At 33.5% G+C, this 17,402-nt stretch overlaps 1 protein-coding gene across 3 annotated transcripts in view; it reads left to right on the plus strand.

The window, feature by feature from the left end:
- LOC145243685 (uncharacterized) overlaps window positions 1–17,402 on the plus strand; it is a 627,487-nt gene that overhangs the window by 281,766 nt on the left and 328,319 nt on the right. For all 3 annotated transcript variants that reach the window (XM_080106743.1, XM_080106742.1, XM_080106741.1), the window contains exon 2: window positions 2,360–2,472. Coding sequence is in view for 1 of the 3 variants with exons in the window: in XM_080106742.1 (XP_079962868.1) it covers window positions 2,424–2,472 (49 nt within the window). In the remaining 2 variants the exon portion in view is untranslated. The remainder of the gene's footprint in view (window positions 1–2,359; window positions 2,473–17,402) is intronic.

Genomic DNA, 17,402 nt, shown 5'->3' on the forward strand with positions numbered 1-17,402 from the left:
ATTATTTATATAAAAAAATAGATGATTTCAGTGCCATCAGCTATAGTTGAAATCGAAACCAAACTTTATGAAGAATTATTGGTAAAATTATTTATGACAAGAAATAGGAGAACATAAACGACCCGGATGTAAGCGTGACACAAAAAAAGAACGCACACGCTATTGTATTAATATATAGATAATAGTCCACATGGCTTTTTACTATCATCGTTCCTCTTATTTACAAATTTATGTTTCAGATTTACCTTTTTTGCGTTGGAAACTAAGATATATTTAATCAACACAAGTCTTTTTTTTTTACATAATGTTCACCATTTATCAAGGCCCGGAAGCCACTCAGGGATAAGGGTTATAGTAAAAGGGATATATATAGAAAAGCTGATGTCTGTGCATATTTATTTTAGAATTTTTTTATATTTCTGTAAAAAGAAATGTGGTTTCTTTCATGCAACGCCTTCTCGCTCTCTATCTCCCCGTTTTTCTTTTCCTACAAAATTATTTTGTGTACCGAATTACCCTTTTTTGTGCGTGTGACTAAGATATATTTGCCTTTCTTCTTCGATGTCGTCAGCGTCTTTATCGTCGTCAAAATAACTATTTTAAAAATTGGTATTTAAGCGAAATAAGGACAGCGCTATCGTCGGAATTTTCCATCACAGAAATGGCAGAAAGTTGGCCAAATTAGCATTAGCTTATTAGAACAAAAGGTGCTGGTGCAGTTTTACTAATACATTAGTAAAAAACACACAAAAAGAAAATTCCGTATGATGAACGTACCCGTGACGGAAAAAAAAAATCAGTATCATGATAGCGCAGACGAAATTTTTTTTATTAAAATCACGTTAAAACTATAGTAGCATTTCGGTATAACATTTTGGAGTTATCTGCCCCTCTTCTCCTTTTCTCCGTCAGCGTATACTGCTTTCCAGATGCTGTCTAATGGCGCTGATATATCAAAAGTTTGATATCTTATATTAAATACAAAGTATTTGTTCATTGTACAATCGCCGAATAAAAATATAAACGTTACATAAATATACAAATAAATAACAGAAGTCTATATTCCAAATTTCAAAATGTTAACCATCTAACCGCTTATTTGTTAAGTATGTTAAATTCTTGACCGCATCTGTTTCGTACAGCAGAATCATTCATGTAATTATTATGTCAATTTTTGAATTGATTCCGTCCTGGGCAAATAAGAAAAATTCAAAGAAAGCGTAACAAAAAGAAAACACAATTGCAACTTCACTTCCAATTTTCGGATTATGTAATCATGCCCATACTACTTCATTTTGTTTTAACAGCTGATGAGTTGCTTTTCTTCTGATGAGTTAAAGGCGAAATCTATTCAAAATTTGACATAATAATTACCTAATTGATCCCGCGCAATAAAACAGGTGCTGTCAAGAATTGATCATTTTAACATATGTGGTGGAACGATTAAATTGTCGCTCTAGAGAAGACGACACGATTCCATTTCCATTAGATCAAAACTGGTTTTCTTTTGCTGTTGTATACAATTAACTAATTTTCCAGTTCAGTACACATCCCTAGAGCGATAAGAGACTTTTATCAAGTCTGAAAGTGACACAATGTTCAACCAGCGAAATCGAAGATACGCCGTGTACAACTCATGCTCAAAACCGATCAAAGTTTCGACAACAGGACCATTGGCAACACCCCGAAAATGCATCGCTGGATTTCCACCAATTTTACGGACTTTCCTAGGTTATGGTCTTTCGTGTGGTTACAGGTGAGTGCAACACCATGACACTTCACATCTTCGATATGGGCTTGAAATTCAACACCAAAATGTACCTTGCTGTGCTGAAGATTGTGGTGATCCCCTGGTGAAATCAGGTGTCGACATCAGCCCCTGGGTGTTGCAGTAAGACTCGGCATTGATCCACAAGCCTAAAGAGACTCAGTCTTAGCTCCAGAAAGGGTGCTACGGCTCAATACCCTTCTCTTACTGAGCCCCTATCATCCCTCGACCTAAACTCGCTGAAATACTTTGGTCATACGTCAAAAACATTAACAACATAACCTCTCACAATACCAAAGCCAGCCTGATCGCCGCAATCCGCCAAGTATTCGCCAAGCTCCCGCCGGCGCTTGTGGAAAATTTTGAACCTGTATCGAGGCGGTGATTGAAGCTGAAGGCGGTTACATTAAATTGATTTGTTTTAGAATAAATGCGTAGTATTGTTTTCTTTAGGGCGACATTTTTATCGTTCCATCCTGTACTTAAATAAACGGTAAAGTAAACACCTTAAAATTTGAAATATTGACTTTTCTCATATATATGTATGCAATATGAACATTTTTTTTTATTCTTATGTTTATCTTATTACAGCATCATCTGCCAGGCATTCACAGCGAAATTCTACGATTATTTCAACGATTCCCGTTGCCGCATCATGAACACCATGACTCCATTCTTGGTGAATAAAATATTTACGGAAAAAGGTATGACATTTTTCACAACAGTAATGTTTATATTTATACATTAACACACACACACACACACACACAAACACACACACACACAAACACACACACACACACACACATATATATATATATATATATATATATATATATATATATATATATATATATATATATACACGTTTTGAAGTGTTTTCTATTTTATGTTGACTGGCGAAGTATCCTATTATAATGACGATTTAGTGTAGGTTCGAAATTAAATAAAAATGTAATTAAAAAAAAGCAAAACAAAAATGAAAGTAAAGTCATCTGTGTAACGCCGAATAAATAGGAACAGCTTTTCACGTATAGAAATCACAACTCCCTATGCGCAAAGTTAAAACAAAATGCAGACACGACAATAAAAAGATAATTTATTTAAAAGAATGAAGTTGAAATTTTCTTGTAACTTATTTCTAGTAACTTCATATTCTATGTTTTTATTTAATTTGTTATTTGTTAACTTTTTGTAACTTTAAAATAATGTTTTGCAAAAGTATCTAAATCACAATAATAATTTTTAAATCACAATAATAATTTTTAAATCACATTAATAATTTTTAAATCACAATAATAATTTTTAAATCACAATAATAATTTTTAAATCACATTAATAATTTTTAAATCACAATAATAATTTTATAATCACAATAATAATTTTATAATCACAATAATAATTTTCTAAATCACAATGAATTTTTCTGAATCACATTAATAATTTTTAAATCTAATTTATAATTTTCTGAATCACATTAATAATTTTCTAAATCCGCAAACAGCGTTATAATGAAATTTATGATTAATGTTATCGGCTAAGTGTATGAAACATTTTTAATTGCATATTTATTGACAGATGTTAATAACAATTATTTTGTTTGCGAGGTAATTTCAAAGATAATGTTTATGAAAAAAATCTCCAAACAATTCTTGAACTAAATCGAGTCATCAGAGTGAACATAAAAACAGTGTCAAGGAAGGTATATGAGAGTTTGATTGTTTATGAAAGGGACGTCCTTATAAACCAATCAGATAGTTAGGATAGAATTTCAGAAGGTTGCTGTAATCTACATTCGTAAATACAACTCGCAATTCGTTCAGTGATTTATTCATATTTAGTACAAATATAGTCTAATCAATGGCTTACCTGTCTACTAAATTTTGTTCATGGATTCCTTACTGTTATTTTTCTTTTCGTCACCGTTCACTTATAAAGCGCAAGTAGCGTTAGAGAACTAAGTGTTTGTTTCGATGGTTTGCGTGGGATTCTAAAGATCTCAGGTGACATAAAAGCAGAATTCGATGAAACTACGTAACTTACAGCTGAGACCATCTTCGGTTTCTTCTGCAAGAGGAGCAACTGGTGTCGTTTATAGAACCGAAGCGAGGGTTAGAGTTAGAGTTAGGGTTAGGGTTTGCGTTGGGTTAGGGTTAGGGTTAGGGTTTGCGTTGGGTTAGGGTTAGGGTTTGCGTTGGGTTAGGGTTAGGGTTAGGGTTAGGGTTAGGGTTTGCGTTGGATACATTGAAGTTCAGTGTTACGAGAAAAAACTATCTATCTTTTTACCTTTCTTTCATTCCCTATCATGTAGAAGAAGTAAAACTGTTTTCTGTTTCTGTTTTAAATAAAAACTGTTTAGAGAAAAACTAAGATTAGAGTTCACGTAATTTTAATCAAAAGCCGAAAAATAATCAGAGTTTGACAGTGATAAGAATGAGAATATCAACACGAAACACGCAGGTGTATAAACGTTTATATATCCAGGTTCACGTGTAATAAAACACCGTAAGTCGTGTATGATTCTCTATAAGCCTGATTAACATTTATTTTGCATGTTCCCTGATTTGGGCTCTCATGGGCGTCTTCTTTATGGACAAGAGAAGCAAAAATGATTAAAATCTAGTATATTATTAAGCAGTAATAAAATGAAGACGATTCGGTTTAAATATGTGTTTTCTTAAGAATAATCAAGCTTGTTTTATGTCTAGAGTTTGGCTTTAATAATCAAATGTTGAATCAAAGAGTGATTTAAATCTAAGAAGCTACTAACCAAAACTCGAGGGTTGTATTATAATTATTACTATATTTTTATTGAGCAAATGTGTTGGACGATTCAAAAAATATTTCTCGGCCGTTCCATCTAAATTTCTATTGAGTTGTTTAAAATATATTAATGATATCGAGAGATGGAATAGTCAACGCCAAACGAATGCATACCCTGAGACAACAATTTAATGTAATAATGTGCTCTGTAATTAAACATCGCATAAAATTGATTAATAAAATCTCCTGCAAATTTTATGTGATTTTCTGTGCCAAGGCGCATAATAACTAGTGGAACTTGAAAGTGCTCATTACAATTAGTGCTAGAATGTCGTATTGCTTTCGTTTATCTGAGAATACGTATTAAGTTAGACATAAGAAATACTGGTTCAATCTTTTTGAATTAAAGTGTGACATATTTGTAAAAAATATAAATATATACTTATATAGAGAAAAATAGAACAAACCGAGCTATAGGTTTATCAACGTTTCGTCTTTATTTCGAGATTTCCTCTGGATGAATGAGATAATGAAACAAAAAACACCAAATATTTGAAAATGTTTTATAGGCAAAGTGTGAGGCTGTTCTATTTCAGAAACGGAAAAACGTTGGAAATTCCAAAAAGGAAATGACCTTGCGGAGATTTTTAATAACGGTTTATCGATAGTATCGATAATAGTAGGAGCACTAGGAACAATTCCGAAAAAGATCGAAAAAAGAATGTCAGAAAGAATGGGATTTTAAATCTTTTAAAAACATAATATAATCGTTAATATGTTTTTAAAAGATATCAACTCAGTAAATATTCTTTCTGGAAAGAATATGTCTGTTAAAATCCAAATACAGACGTGTAACAGAAATGAAATAAGTGTGTTTTTGTTATGTGGTTTAATGATTGAGATTATATGTGTTAATTATTACAGAGGAAGACAGAACGAGAGAGAGAGCCATATTTATAAAGTAATATAGAAGATATTGAAGATGGATAAATAGATACAAAGATAGATATTTCAATGATTATTTCACTATGTATTTAATTAATCAAGGGATTAATAGCTACGTAATAATAATAATAATAATAATAATAATAATAATAATAATAATAATAATAATAATAATAATAATAATAACAATAATAATAATAATAACTGGACCAAAAAATAAAAGAAAAAAAAAAGGAGATTGAGACGATATAGATATAAATTTGAACAATGCAAACAAAATAGAACATTTGAAACTAATGAAAGACAATACTACCAAAAGGTGAACGGGGGAAAAACAAAAACAGAACAACCAAATGCGACAGAAACAAAACTCTACTGGAGTAAAATATGGGAAGAGCGATGAGATCACAATAGAAATGCCGAATGGCTGAAAGACATGAAAGAGGAGTTACAACAAATAGAAGAAGGAACAGTGAATAAAATACGCAAGAAATCCCTAAAGAAAACCATAGAAAAAATGGCAAACTGGAGAGCACCAGGACACGACGGGATACATGCATACTGGTTCAAAAAATTCACAACTTTACACGAAAGACTAGCCCAAATCCTAAAAAAAATATATACAGGAAGCAAGCGTACGATACTGGATAACAAAAGGTAGAACTGCACTGCTACAGAAGGACATGGAGAAAGGAACCGTCCCTAGCAACTATAGGCCAATCACCTGCTTATCAACTATGTGGAAGATACTGACAGTACAACTGAGGGAACAAATCTACCATTCCCTGAATAACCGTGGAATTGACAGCTGATGGAAAACACATAACAGAAATTAACATACAAAGAGGCATCTTCCAAGGAGACTCACTATCACCACTACTGTTCATCATAGCCATGATGCACTTGAACAGTATTCTCAGAAAGTGCCAAGCCGGATACAAGTTCTCTAACACAGAGGAAAAAATGAACCACCTGATGTACATGGACGATCTGAAACTTTTTGAATGGACCGAAAAGGAGCTAGAGACAGTAATCAACACTACCAGGATCTTCAGCCAAGATATCCAAATGGAATTTGGAATGGAAAAGTGCACACAACTAGTTATAAAAAGGAGAAAACTGGAAACGACAGAAGGCATGGAATTACCAAACCAAACAGAAATGAGGGCACTAAGGGGACAAGACAACTATAAATACTTGGGAATTCTGGAAGCGGACAACATCAGAGCAACAGAAATGAAAGAAAAAATTGGAAAGGAATACCTCAGGAGAACAAGAAAACTCCTGGAAACGAAATTATATAGCAGAAACCCAATAAAAGGTATAAATACATGGGCAGTATCACTAGTAAGATACTCTGGACCGTTTATAGGGTGGACAAAAGAAGGACTAAGACAACTCGACCAGAAAACCAGGGAACTCATGACTATGCATAATGCATTACACCCAAAGAGCGATATTGACAGACTCTACGTGAAAAGGAAAGACGGCGGGAGAGGACTGATCTGTATAGAAGACTGTATGAAGGACACGAAAAAAGATTTGAAAAATACATAATGCAATACACTGAAAGACTAATTATGGCAGCGAGAGACACTGAAAAAAAAACCCCAGAAAACAGAGAAACAAATGACAACATGAGAAAAAAGAAGTGGGAAGAGAAACAACTCCACTGAAGATTCATAAGAATGACAAAAGATGAGAATAAGGAAAACACCTGGACATAGATGCGAAAAGGACATATAAACCGAGAAACTGAATCTCTAATAACTGCAGCACAACATAACTCGATAAGAACCAACCATATAACATCAAGTATCGATAAACACAAGAAAACAGCAAATGCAGACTCTGTGGACAAAGAAACGAAACAATAAACTATATAGTACGTGAATGCAGCAACCTGGCCCAAAAGGAATACACGAACAGGCATGACCAAGTGGGGAGGCCGGTGCACGGGAATTGTGCAAACGACGGCATTTTGAGCGTACAGACAAATGGTACAAGCATAAACCCACAACAGCACTCGAAAACGAGAACTACAAATTCCTATGGGACATGGATATACAGACGGACAAACCCATCCAAGCAAGAAGATCTGATGTCGTAATAATTAACAAGAAAGAAAAATTCTGTATAATCGTAGACTTTGCAGTCCCAGCTGACCACAGGGTGAGTATGAAAGAAAAGGAGAAAAGAAGCAAATACACAGAGCTAGCCAGAGAGTTAAAAGGGATTTGGATGATGAAGAAAATCAAACTAGTACCGATAATAGTAGGAGCACTAGGAACAATTCCGAAAAACTTTGAAAAAAGAATGTCAGAAATTGGAATGAAAGGAATAACTGAAAAAGTACAACGACTAACGATAATGAAAACGACTGAAATATTAAGGAAAATCCTTGAATGCGGAGAATAATACAAGAAGACAATATAACGAATAAGCGTTAGGGAATGAAGAACACAGAAGCTGCATATCTACAAGTTCTGCACAAACATCATTCATACCCCCATAGTTTCACCACCGCTTCTCTCAATAAAAAAGTGACACCAAAGAGCTGAGAATGGTCAAGAAGAACTGAAAGACCGAGGAGAGAGCGCTAGCCAGACCTCGGTTGGACAAGCACAAAGAGAACTGGGACTTTCAGGATGGTTCGTGCCACTCAAATTCCAGTATTAACCAATGGACACTGCCGGCGAGAAATACATAAGAAGAGGCTGTTGCGATGATGCAAATGCATTTGTAAATGCTATCGAAGGAGATGGAGAGAACTGGACGGCTGGGGAGACTTGTTGATACTCAGCCTCCACGGAACACCACATGTTTCCAATCAGATCGTTTGTTGACTTGTGTGAAAGCTCTATGTGAGCCAATAATAATAATAATAATAATAATAATAATAATAATATTAATAATAATAATAATAATATTAATAACAACAACAACAACAACAATAATAATAATAATAATAATAATAATAATAATAATAATAATAATAATAATAATAAGTATGCAAATAGCAATAGTAAAAGTAATCACATTTTAAGATCATTCGTAGACATTTATCCTGACGATGGCCGTACGCAACCAAATTCTCTCTTATTCTTTCTCCTCGAATCTTAGTCAAGTGGTGCAATGTGAAAATATGTAGCGTGTGAATTTTCATGTATCTAAAACTAACTATCTTTACATCATCAACGTTCTGGCATCAATTGAAATGAATAGCTTCCCTCTTGAGGATGTTTCATGTTTTGATAAACTTTGAGGTTCTTACTTTTACTCTCGATCTGAGATGGAGCACGTACATCAAATCTGTTGCCGAAAGCTGCTTGAAAAATGGTGGGATTGTTCCAGTAGATATCTCATTGCTGATGCAATTTATCTACCTGTATAAGAGCCAGCTACTTCCAAGGATGAATTATTGTTGCCATATTGGGGCAGAATCTGCTAAAAGGAGCTTATCCTGCCTTGAGTTCAAAATAGACTTCGTAGCCTAGTGGGGTATGCCATTTTCTGTAACCTCGTTCCCACAAAGAGATGTTGCGAGTCTGGCTCTGCTTTATCGTTATTTTCATAGCAATTGCTTGTCTGAGCTCCAATCTATGGTCACCCTGGCTTGACTTTCAAGAAATACACTCGTCTACCTGAAACCACTGTCAATAATTCCCTCCACTCTTTATCTGTGCCTAAGCCTAAATGTAGATTCCATGACAAAGTTGTTTTCTTCAGAACTTGTATGAAACTCTCTTCCGTTTTTCTGCTTTTCAACTGACTATAATTTGGTCATCTTCAAGTCCAACATAAACAAATTCTTGATGGTCATCTTCAAGTCTAACATAAACAAATTCTTGATGGTCATCTCCAAGTCCAACATAAACAAATTCTTGATGGTCATCTCCAAGTCCAACATAAACAAATTCTTGATGGTCATCTTCAAGTCTAACATAAACACATTCTTGATGGTCATCTCCAAGTCCAACATAAACAAATTCTTGATGGTCATCTCCAAGTCCAACATAAACAAATTCTTGATGGTCATCTCCAAGTCCAACATAAACAAATTCTTGATGGTCATCTTCAAGTCCAACATAAACAAATTCTTGATGGTCATCTCCAAGTCCAACATAAACAAATTCTTGATGGTCATCTCCAAGTCAAACATAAACAAATTCTTGATGGTCATCTTCAAGTCTAACATAAACACATTCTTGATGGTCATCTTCAAGTCCAACATAAACAAATTCTTGATGGTCATCTCCAAGTCCAACATAAACAAATTCTTGATGGTCATCTTTAAGTCCAACATAAACAAATTCTTGATGGTCATCTTCAAGTCTAACATAAACAAATTCTTGATGGTCATCTCCAAGTCCAACATAAACAAATTCTTGATGGTCATCTTTAAGTCCAACATAAACAAATTCTTGATGGTCATCTTTAAGTCCAACATAAACAAATTCTTGATGGTCATCTTTAAGTCCAACATAAACAAATTCTTGATGGTCATCTCCAAGTCCAACATAAACAAATTCTTGATGGTCATCTCCAAGTCCAACATAAACAAATTCTTGATGGTCATCTTTAAGTCCAACATAAACAAATTCTTGATGGTCATCTTTAAGTCCAACATAAACAAATTCTTGATGGTCATCTTTAAGTCCAACATAAACAAATTCTTGATGGTCATCTCCAAGTCCAACATAAACACATTCTTGATGGTCATCTCCAAGTCTAACATAAACAAATTCTTGATGGTCATCTCCAAGTCCAACATAAACAAATTCTTGATGGTCATCTCCAAGTCCAACATAAACAAATTCTTGATGGTCATCTTCAAGTCCAACATAAACAAATTCTTGATGGTCATCTCCAAGTCCAACATAAACAAATTCTTGATGGTCATCTCCAAGTCCAACATAAACAAATTCTTGATGGTCATCTCCAAGTCCAACATAAACAAATTCTTGATGGTCATCTTCAAGTCTAACATAAACAAATTCTTGATGGTCATCTTTAAGTCCAACATAAACAAATTCTTGATGGTCATCTTTAAGTCCAACATAAACAAATTCTTGATGGTCATCTCCAAGTCCAACATAAACAAATTCTTGATGGTCATCTCCAAGTCTAACATAAACAAATTCTTGATGGTCATCTCCAAGTCCAACATAAACAAATTCTTGATGGTCATCTCCAAGTCCAACATAAACAAATTCTTGATGGTCATCTTCAAGTCTAACATAAACAAATTCTTGATGGTCATCTTCAAGTCCAACATAAACAAATTCTTGATGGTCATCTTCAAGTCCAACATAAACAAATTCTTGATGGTCATCTCCAAGTCCAACATAAACAAATTCTTGATGGTCATCTCCAAGTCCAACATAAACAAATTCTTGATGGTCATCTTCAAGTCTAACATAAACAAATTCTTGATGGTCATCTTTAAGTCCAACATAAACAAATTCTTGATGGTCATCTTTAAGTCTAACATAAACACATTCTTGATGGTCATCTCCAAGTCCAACATAAACAAATTCTTGATGGTCATCTTCAAGTCTAACATAAACAAATTCTTGATGGTCATCTTTAAGTCCAACATAAACAAATTCTTGATGGTCATCTTTAAGTCCAACATAAACAAATTCTTGATGGTCATCTTTAAGTCCAACATAAACAAATTCTTGATGGTCATCTCCAAGTCCAACATAAACAAATTCTTGATGGTCATCTTTAAGTCCAACATAAACAAATTCTTGATGGTCATCTTTAAGTCCAACATAAACAAATTCTTGATGGTCATCTCCAAGTCCAACATAAACAAATTCTTGATGGTCATCTTTAAGTCCAACATAAACAAATTCTTGATGGTCATCTCCAAGTCCAACATAAACAAATTCTTGATGGTCATCTTTAAGTCCAACATAAACAAATTCTTGATGGTCATCTTTAAGTCCAACATAAACAAATTCTTGATGGTCATCTTTAAGTCCAACATAAACAAATTCTTGATGGTCATCTTTAAGTCCAACATAAACAAATTCTTGATGGTCATCTTTAAGTCCAACATAAACAAATTCTTGATGGTCATCTTTAAGTCCAACATAAACAAATTCTTGATGGTCATCTCCAAGTCCAACATAAACAAATTCTTGATGGTCATCTTTAAGTCCAACATAAACAAATTCTTGATGGTCATCTCCAAGTCCAACATAAACAAATTCTTGATGGTCATCTTTAAGTCCAACATAAACAAATTCTTGATGGTCATCTTTAAGTCCAACATAAACAAATTCTTGATGGTCATCTTTAAGTCCAACATAAACAAATTCTTGATGGTCATCTCCAAGTCCAACATAAACAAATTCTTGATGGTCATCTTTAAGTCCAACATAAACAAATTCTTGATGGTCATCTTTAAGTCCAACATAAACAAATTCTTGATGGTCATCTTTAAGTCCAACATAAACAAATTCTTGATGGTCATCTCCAAGTCCAACATAAACAAATTCTTGATGGTAATCTTTAAGTCCAACATAAACAAATTCTTGATGGTCATCTTTAAGTCCAACATAAACAAATTCTTGATGGTCATCTTTAAGTCCAACATAAACAAATTCTTGATGGTCATCTCCAAGTCCAACATAAACAAATTCTTGATGGTCATCTTTAAGTCCAACATAAACAAATTCTTGATGGTCATCTTTAAGTCCAACATAAACAAATTCTTGATGGTCATCTTTAAGTCCAACATAAACAAATTCTTGATGGTCATCTCCAAGTCCAACATAAACAAATTCTTGATGGTCATCTTTAAGTCCAACATAAACAAATTCTTGATGGTCATCTCCAAGTCCAACATAAACAAATTCTTGATGGTCATCTTTAAGTCCAACATAAACAAATTCTTGATGGTCATCTCCAAGTCCAACATAAACAAATTCTTGATGGTCATCTTTAAGTCCAACATAAACAAATTCTTGATGGTCATCTCCAAGTCCAACATAAACAAATTCTTGATGGTCATCTTTAAGTCCAACATAAACAAATTCTTGATGGTCATCTCCAAGTCCAACATAAACAAATTCTTGATGGTCATCTTTAAGTCCAACATAAACAAATTCTTGATGGTCATCTTTAAGTCCAACATAAACAAATTCTTGATGGTCATCTTTAAGTCCAACATAAACAAATTCTTGATGGTCATCTCCAAGTCCAACATAAACAAATTCTTGATGGTCATCTTTAAGTCCAACATAAACAAATTCTTGATGGTCATCTTTAAGTCCAGCATAAACAAATTCTTGATGGTCATCTTTAAGTCCAACATAAACAAATTCTTGATGGTCATCTCCAAGTCCAACATAAACAAATTCTTGATGGTCATCTTTAAGTCCAACATAAACAAATTCTTGATGGTCATCTTTAAGTCCAACATAAACAAATTCTTGATGGTCATCTTTAAGTCCAACATAAACAAATTCTTGATGGTCATCTCCAAGTCCAACATAAACAAATTCTTGATGGTCATCTTTAAGTCCAACATAAACAAATTCTTGATGGTCATCTCCAAGTCCAACATAAACAAATTCTTGATGGTCATCTTTAAGTCCAACATAAACAAATTCTTGATGGTCATCTCCAAGTCCAACATAAACAAATTCTTGATGGTCATCTTTAAGTCCAACATAAACAAATTCTTGATGGTCATCTTTAAGTCCAACATAAACAAATTCTTGATGGTCATCTTTAAGTCCAACATAAACAAATTCTTGATGGTCATCTCCAAGTCCAACATAAACAAATTCTTGATGGTCATCTTTAAGTCCAACATAAACAAATTCTTGATGGTCATCTTTAAGTCCAACATAAACAAATTCTTGATGGTCATCTTTAAGTCCAACATAAACAAATTCTTGATGGTCATCTTTAAGTCCAACATAAACAAATTCTTGATGGTCATCTTTAAGTCCAACATAAACAAATTCTTGATGGTCATCTTTAAGTCCAACATAAACAAATTCTTGATGGTCATCTCCAAGTCCAACATAAACAAATTCTTGATGGTCATCTTTAAGTCCAACATAAACAAATTCTTGATGGTCATCTCCAAGTCCAACATAAACAAATTCTTGATGGTCATCTTTAAGTCCAACATAAACAAATTCTTGATGGTCATCTTTAAGTCCAACATAAACAAATTCTTGATGGTCATCTTTAAGTCCAACATAAACAAATTCTTGATGGTCATCTTTAAGTCCAACATAAACAAATTCTTGATGGTCATCTTTAAGTCCAACATAAACAAATTCTTGATGGTCATCTCCAAGTCCAACATAAACAAATTCTTGATGGTCATCTTTAAGTCCAACATAAACAAATTCTTGATGGTCATCTTTAAGTCCAACATAAACAAATTCTTGATGGTCATCTTTAAGTCCAACATAAACAAATTCTTGATGGTCATCTCCAAGTCCAACATAAACAAATTCTTGATGGTCATCTTTAAGTCCAACATAAACAAATTCTTGATGGTCATCTCCAAGTCCAACATAAACAAATTCTTGATGGTCATCTTTAAGTCCAACATAAACAAATTCTTGATGGTCATCTCCAAGTCCAACATAAACAAATTCTTGATGGTCATCTTTAAGTCCAACATAAACAAATTCTTGATGGTCATCTCCAAGTCCAACATAAACAAATTCTTGATGGTCATCTTTAAGTCCAACATAAACAAATTCTTGATGGTCATCTCCAAGTCCAACATAAACAAATTCTTGATGGTCATCTTTAAGTCCAACATAAACAAATTCTTGATGGTCATCTCCAAGTCCAACATAAACAAATTCTTGATGGTCATCTTTAAGTCCAACATAAACAAATTCTTGATGGTCATCTTTAAGTCCAACATAAACAAATTCTTGATGGTCATCTTTAAGTCCAACATAAACAAATTCTTGATGGTCATCTTTAAGTCCAACATAAACAAATTCTTGATGGTCATCTTTAAGTCCAACATAAACAAATTCTTGATGGTCATCTCCAAGTCCAACATAAACAAATTCTTGATGGTCATCTTTAAGTCCAACATAAACAAATTCTTGATGGTCATCTTTAAGTCCAACATAAACAAATTCTTGATGGTCATCTTTAAGTCCAACATAAACAAATTCTTGATGGTCATCTCCAAGTCCAACATAAACAAATTCTTGATGGTCATCTTTAAGTCCAACATAAACAAATTCTTGATGGTCATCTTTAAGTCCAACATAAACAAATTCTTGATGGTCATCTTTAAGTCCAACATAAACAAATTCTTGATGGTCATCTTTAAGTCCAACATAAACAAATTCTTGATGGTCATCTCCAAGTCCAACATAAACAAATTCTTGATGGTCATCTTTAAGTCCAACATAAACAAATTCTTGATGGTCATCTCCAAGTCCAACATAAACAAATTCTTGATGGTCATCTCCAAGTCCAACATAAACAAATTCTTGATGGTCATCTCCAAGTCCAACATAAACAAATTCTTGATGGTCATCTTTAAGTCCAACATAAACAAATTCTTGATGGTCATCTTTAAGTCCAACATAAACAAATTCTTGATGGTCATCTTTAAGTCCAACATAAACAAATTCTTGATGGTCATCTCCAAGTCCAACATAAACAAATTCTTGATGGTCATCTTTAAGTCCAACATAAACAAATTCTTGATGGTCATCTTTAAGTCCAACATAAACAAATTCTTGATGGTCATCTTTAAGTCCAACATAAACAAATTCTTGATGGTCATCTTTAGGTCCAACATAAACAAATTCTTGATGGTCATCTCCAAGTCCAACATAAACAAATTCTTGATGGTCATCTCCAAGTCCAACATAAACAAATTCTTGATGGTCATCTCCAAGTCCAACATAAACAAATTCTTGATGGTCATCTCCAAGTCCAACATAAACAAATTCTTGATGGTCATCTCCAAGTCCAACATAAACAAATTCTTGATGGTCATCTTTAAGTCCAACATAAACAAATTCTTGATGGTCATCTTTAAGTCCAACATAAACAAATTCTTGATGGTCATCTTTAAGTCCAACATAAACAAATTCTTGATGGTCATCTTTAAGTCCAACATAAACAAATTCTTGATGGTCATCTCCAAGTCCAACATAAACAAATTCTTGATGGTCATCTTTAAGTCCAACATAAACAAATTCTTGATGGTCATCTTTAAGTCCAACATAAACAAATTCTTGATGGTCATCTTTAAGTCCAACATAAACAAATTCTTGATGGTCATCTTTAAGTCCAACATAAACAAATTCTTGATGGTCATCTTTAAGTCCAACATAAACAAATTCTTGATGGTCATCTCCAAGTCCAACATAAACAAATTCTTGATGGTCATCTCCAAGTCTAACATAAACAAATTCTTGATGGTCATCTTCAAGTCCAACATAAACAAATTCTTGATGGTCATCTCCAAGTCCAACATAAACAAATTCTTGATGGTCATCTTTAAGTCCAACATAAACAAATTCTTGATGGTCATCTTCAAGTCTAACATAAACACATTCTTGATGGTCATCTCCAAGTCCAACATAAACAAATTCTTGATGGTCATCTCCAAGTCCAACATAAACAAATTCTTGATGGTCATCTCCAAGTCCAACATAAACAAATTCTTGATGGTCATCTCCAAGTCCAACATAAACAAATTCTTGATGGTCATCTTCAAGTCTAACATAAACACATTCTTGATGGTCATCTCCAAGTCCAACATAAACAAATTCTTGATGGTCATCTTCAAGTCTAACATAAACACATTCTTGATGGTCATCTCCAAGTCCAACATAAACAAATTCTTGATGGTCATCTTCAAGTCTAACATAAACAAATTCTTGATGGTCATCTCCAAGTCCAACATAAACAAATTCTTGATGGTCATCTCCAAGTCCAACATAAACAAATTCTTGATGGTCATCTTCAAGTCTAACATAAACACATTCTTGATGGTCATCTCCAAGTCCAACATAAACAAATTCTTGATGGTCATCTCCAAGTCCAACATAAACAAATTCTTGATGGTCATCTTTAAGTCCAACATAAACAAATTCTTGATGGTCATCTTTAAGTCCAACATAAACAAATTCTTGATGGTCATCTTTAAGTCCAACATAAACAAATTCTTGATGGTCATCTTTAAGTCCAACATAAACAAATTCTTGATGGTCATCTCCAAGTCCAACATAAACAAATTCTTGATGGTCATCTTTAAGTCCAACATAAACAAATTCTTGATGGTCATCTTTAAGTCCAACATAAACAAATTCTTGATGGTCATCTTTAAGTCCAACATAAACAAATTCTTGATGGTCATCTTTAAGTCCAACATAAACAAATTCTTGATGGTCATCTTTAAGTCCAACATAAACAAATTCTTGATGGTCATCTCCAAGTCCAACATAAACAAATTCTTGATGGTCATCTCCAAGTCTAACATAAACAAATTCTTGATGGTCATCTTCAAGTCCAACATAAACAAATTCTTGATGGTCATCTTTAAGTCCAACATAAACAAATTCTTGATGGTCATCTTTAAGTCCAACATAAACAAATTCTTGATGGTCATCTTCAAGTCTAACATAAACACATTCTTGATGGTCATCTCCAAGTCCAACATAAACAAATTCTTGATGGTCATCTCCAAGTCCAACATAAACAAATTCTTGATGGTCATCTCCAAGTCCAACATAAACAAATTCTTGATGGTCATCTCCAAGTCCAACATAAACAAATTCTTGATGGTCATCTTCAAGTCTAACATAAACACATTCTTGATGGTCATCTCCAAGTCCAACATAAACAAATTCTTGATGGTCATCTTCAAGTCTAACATAAACACATTCTTGATGGTCATCTC

The sequence above is a fragment of the Euprymna scolopes genome, chromosome 22 (assembly GCF_053919585.1).
Source record: "Euprymna scolopes isolate OS-2025 chromosome 22, ASM5391958v1, whole genome shotgun sequence".
NCBI lineage: Eukaryota > Metazoa > Mollusca > Cephalopoda > Sepiida > Sepiolidae > Euprymna > Euprymna scolopes.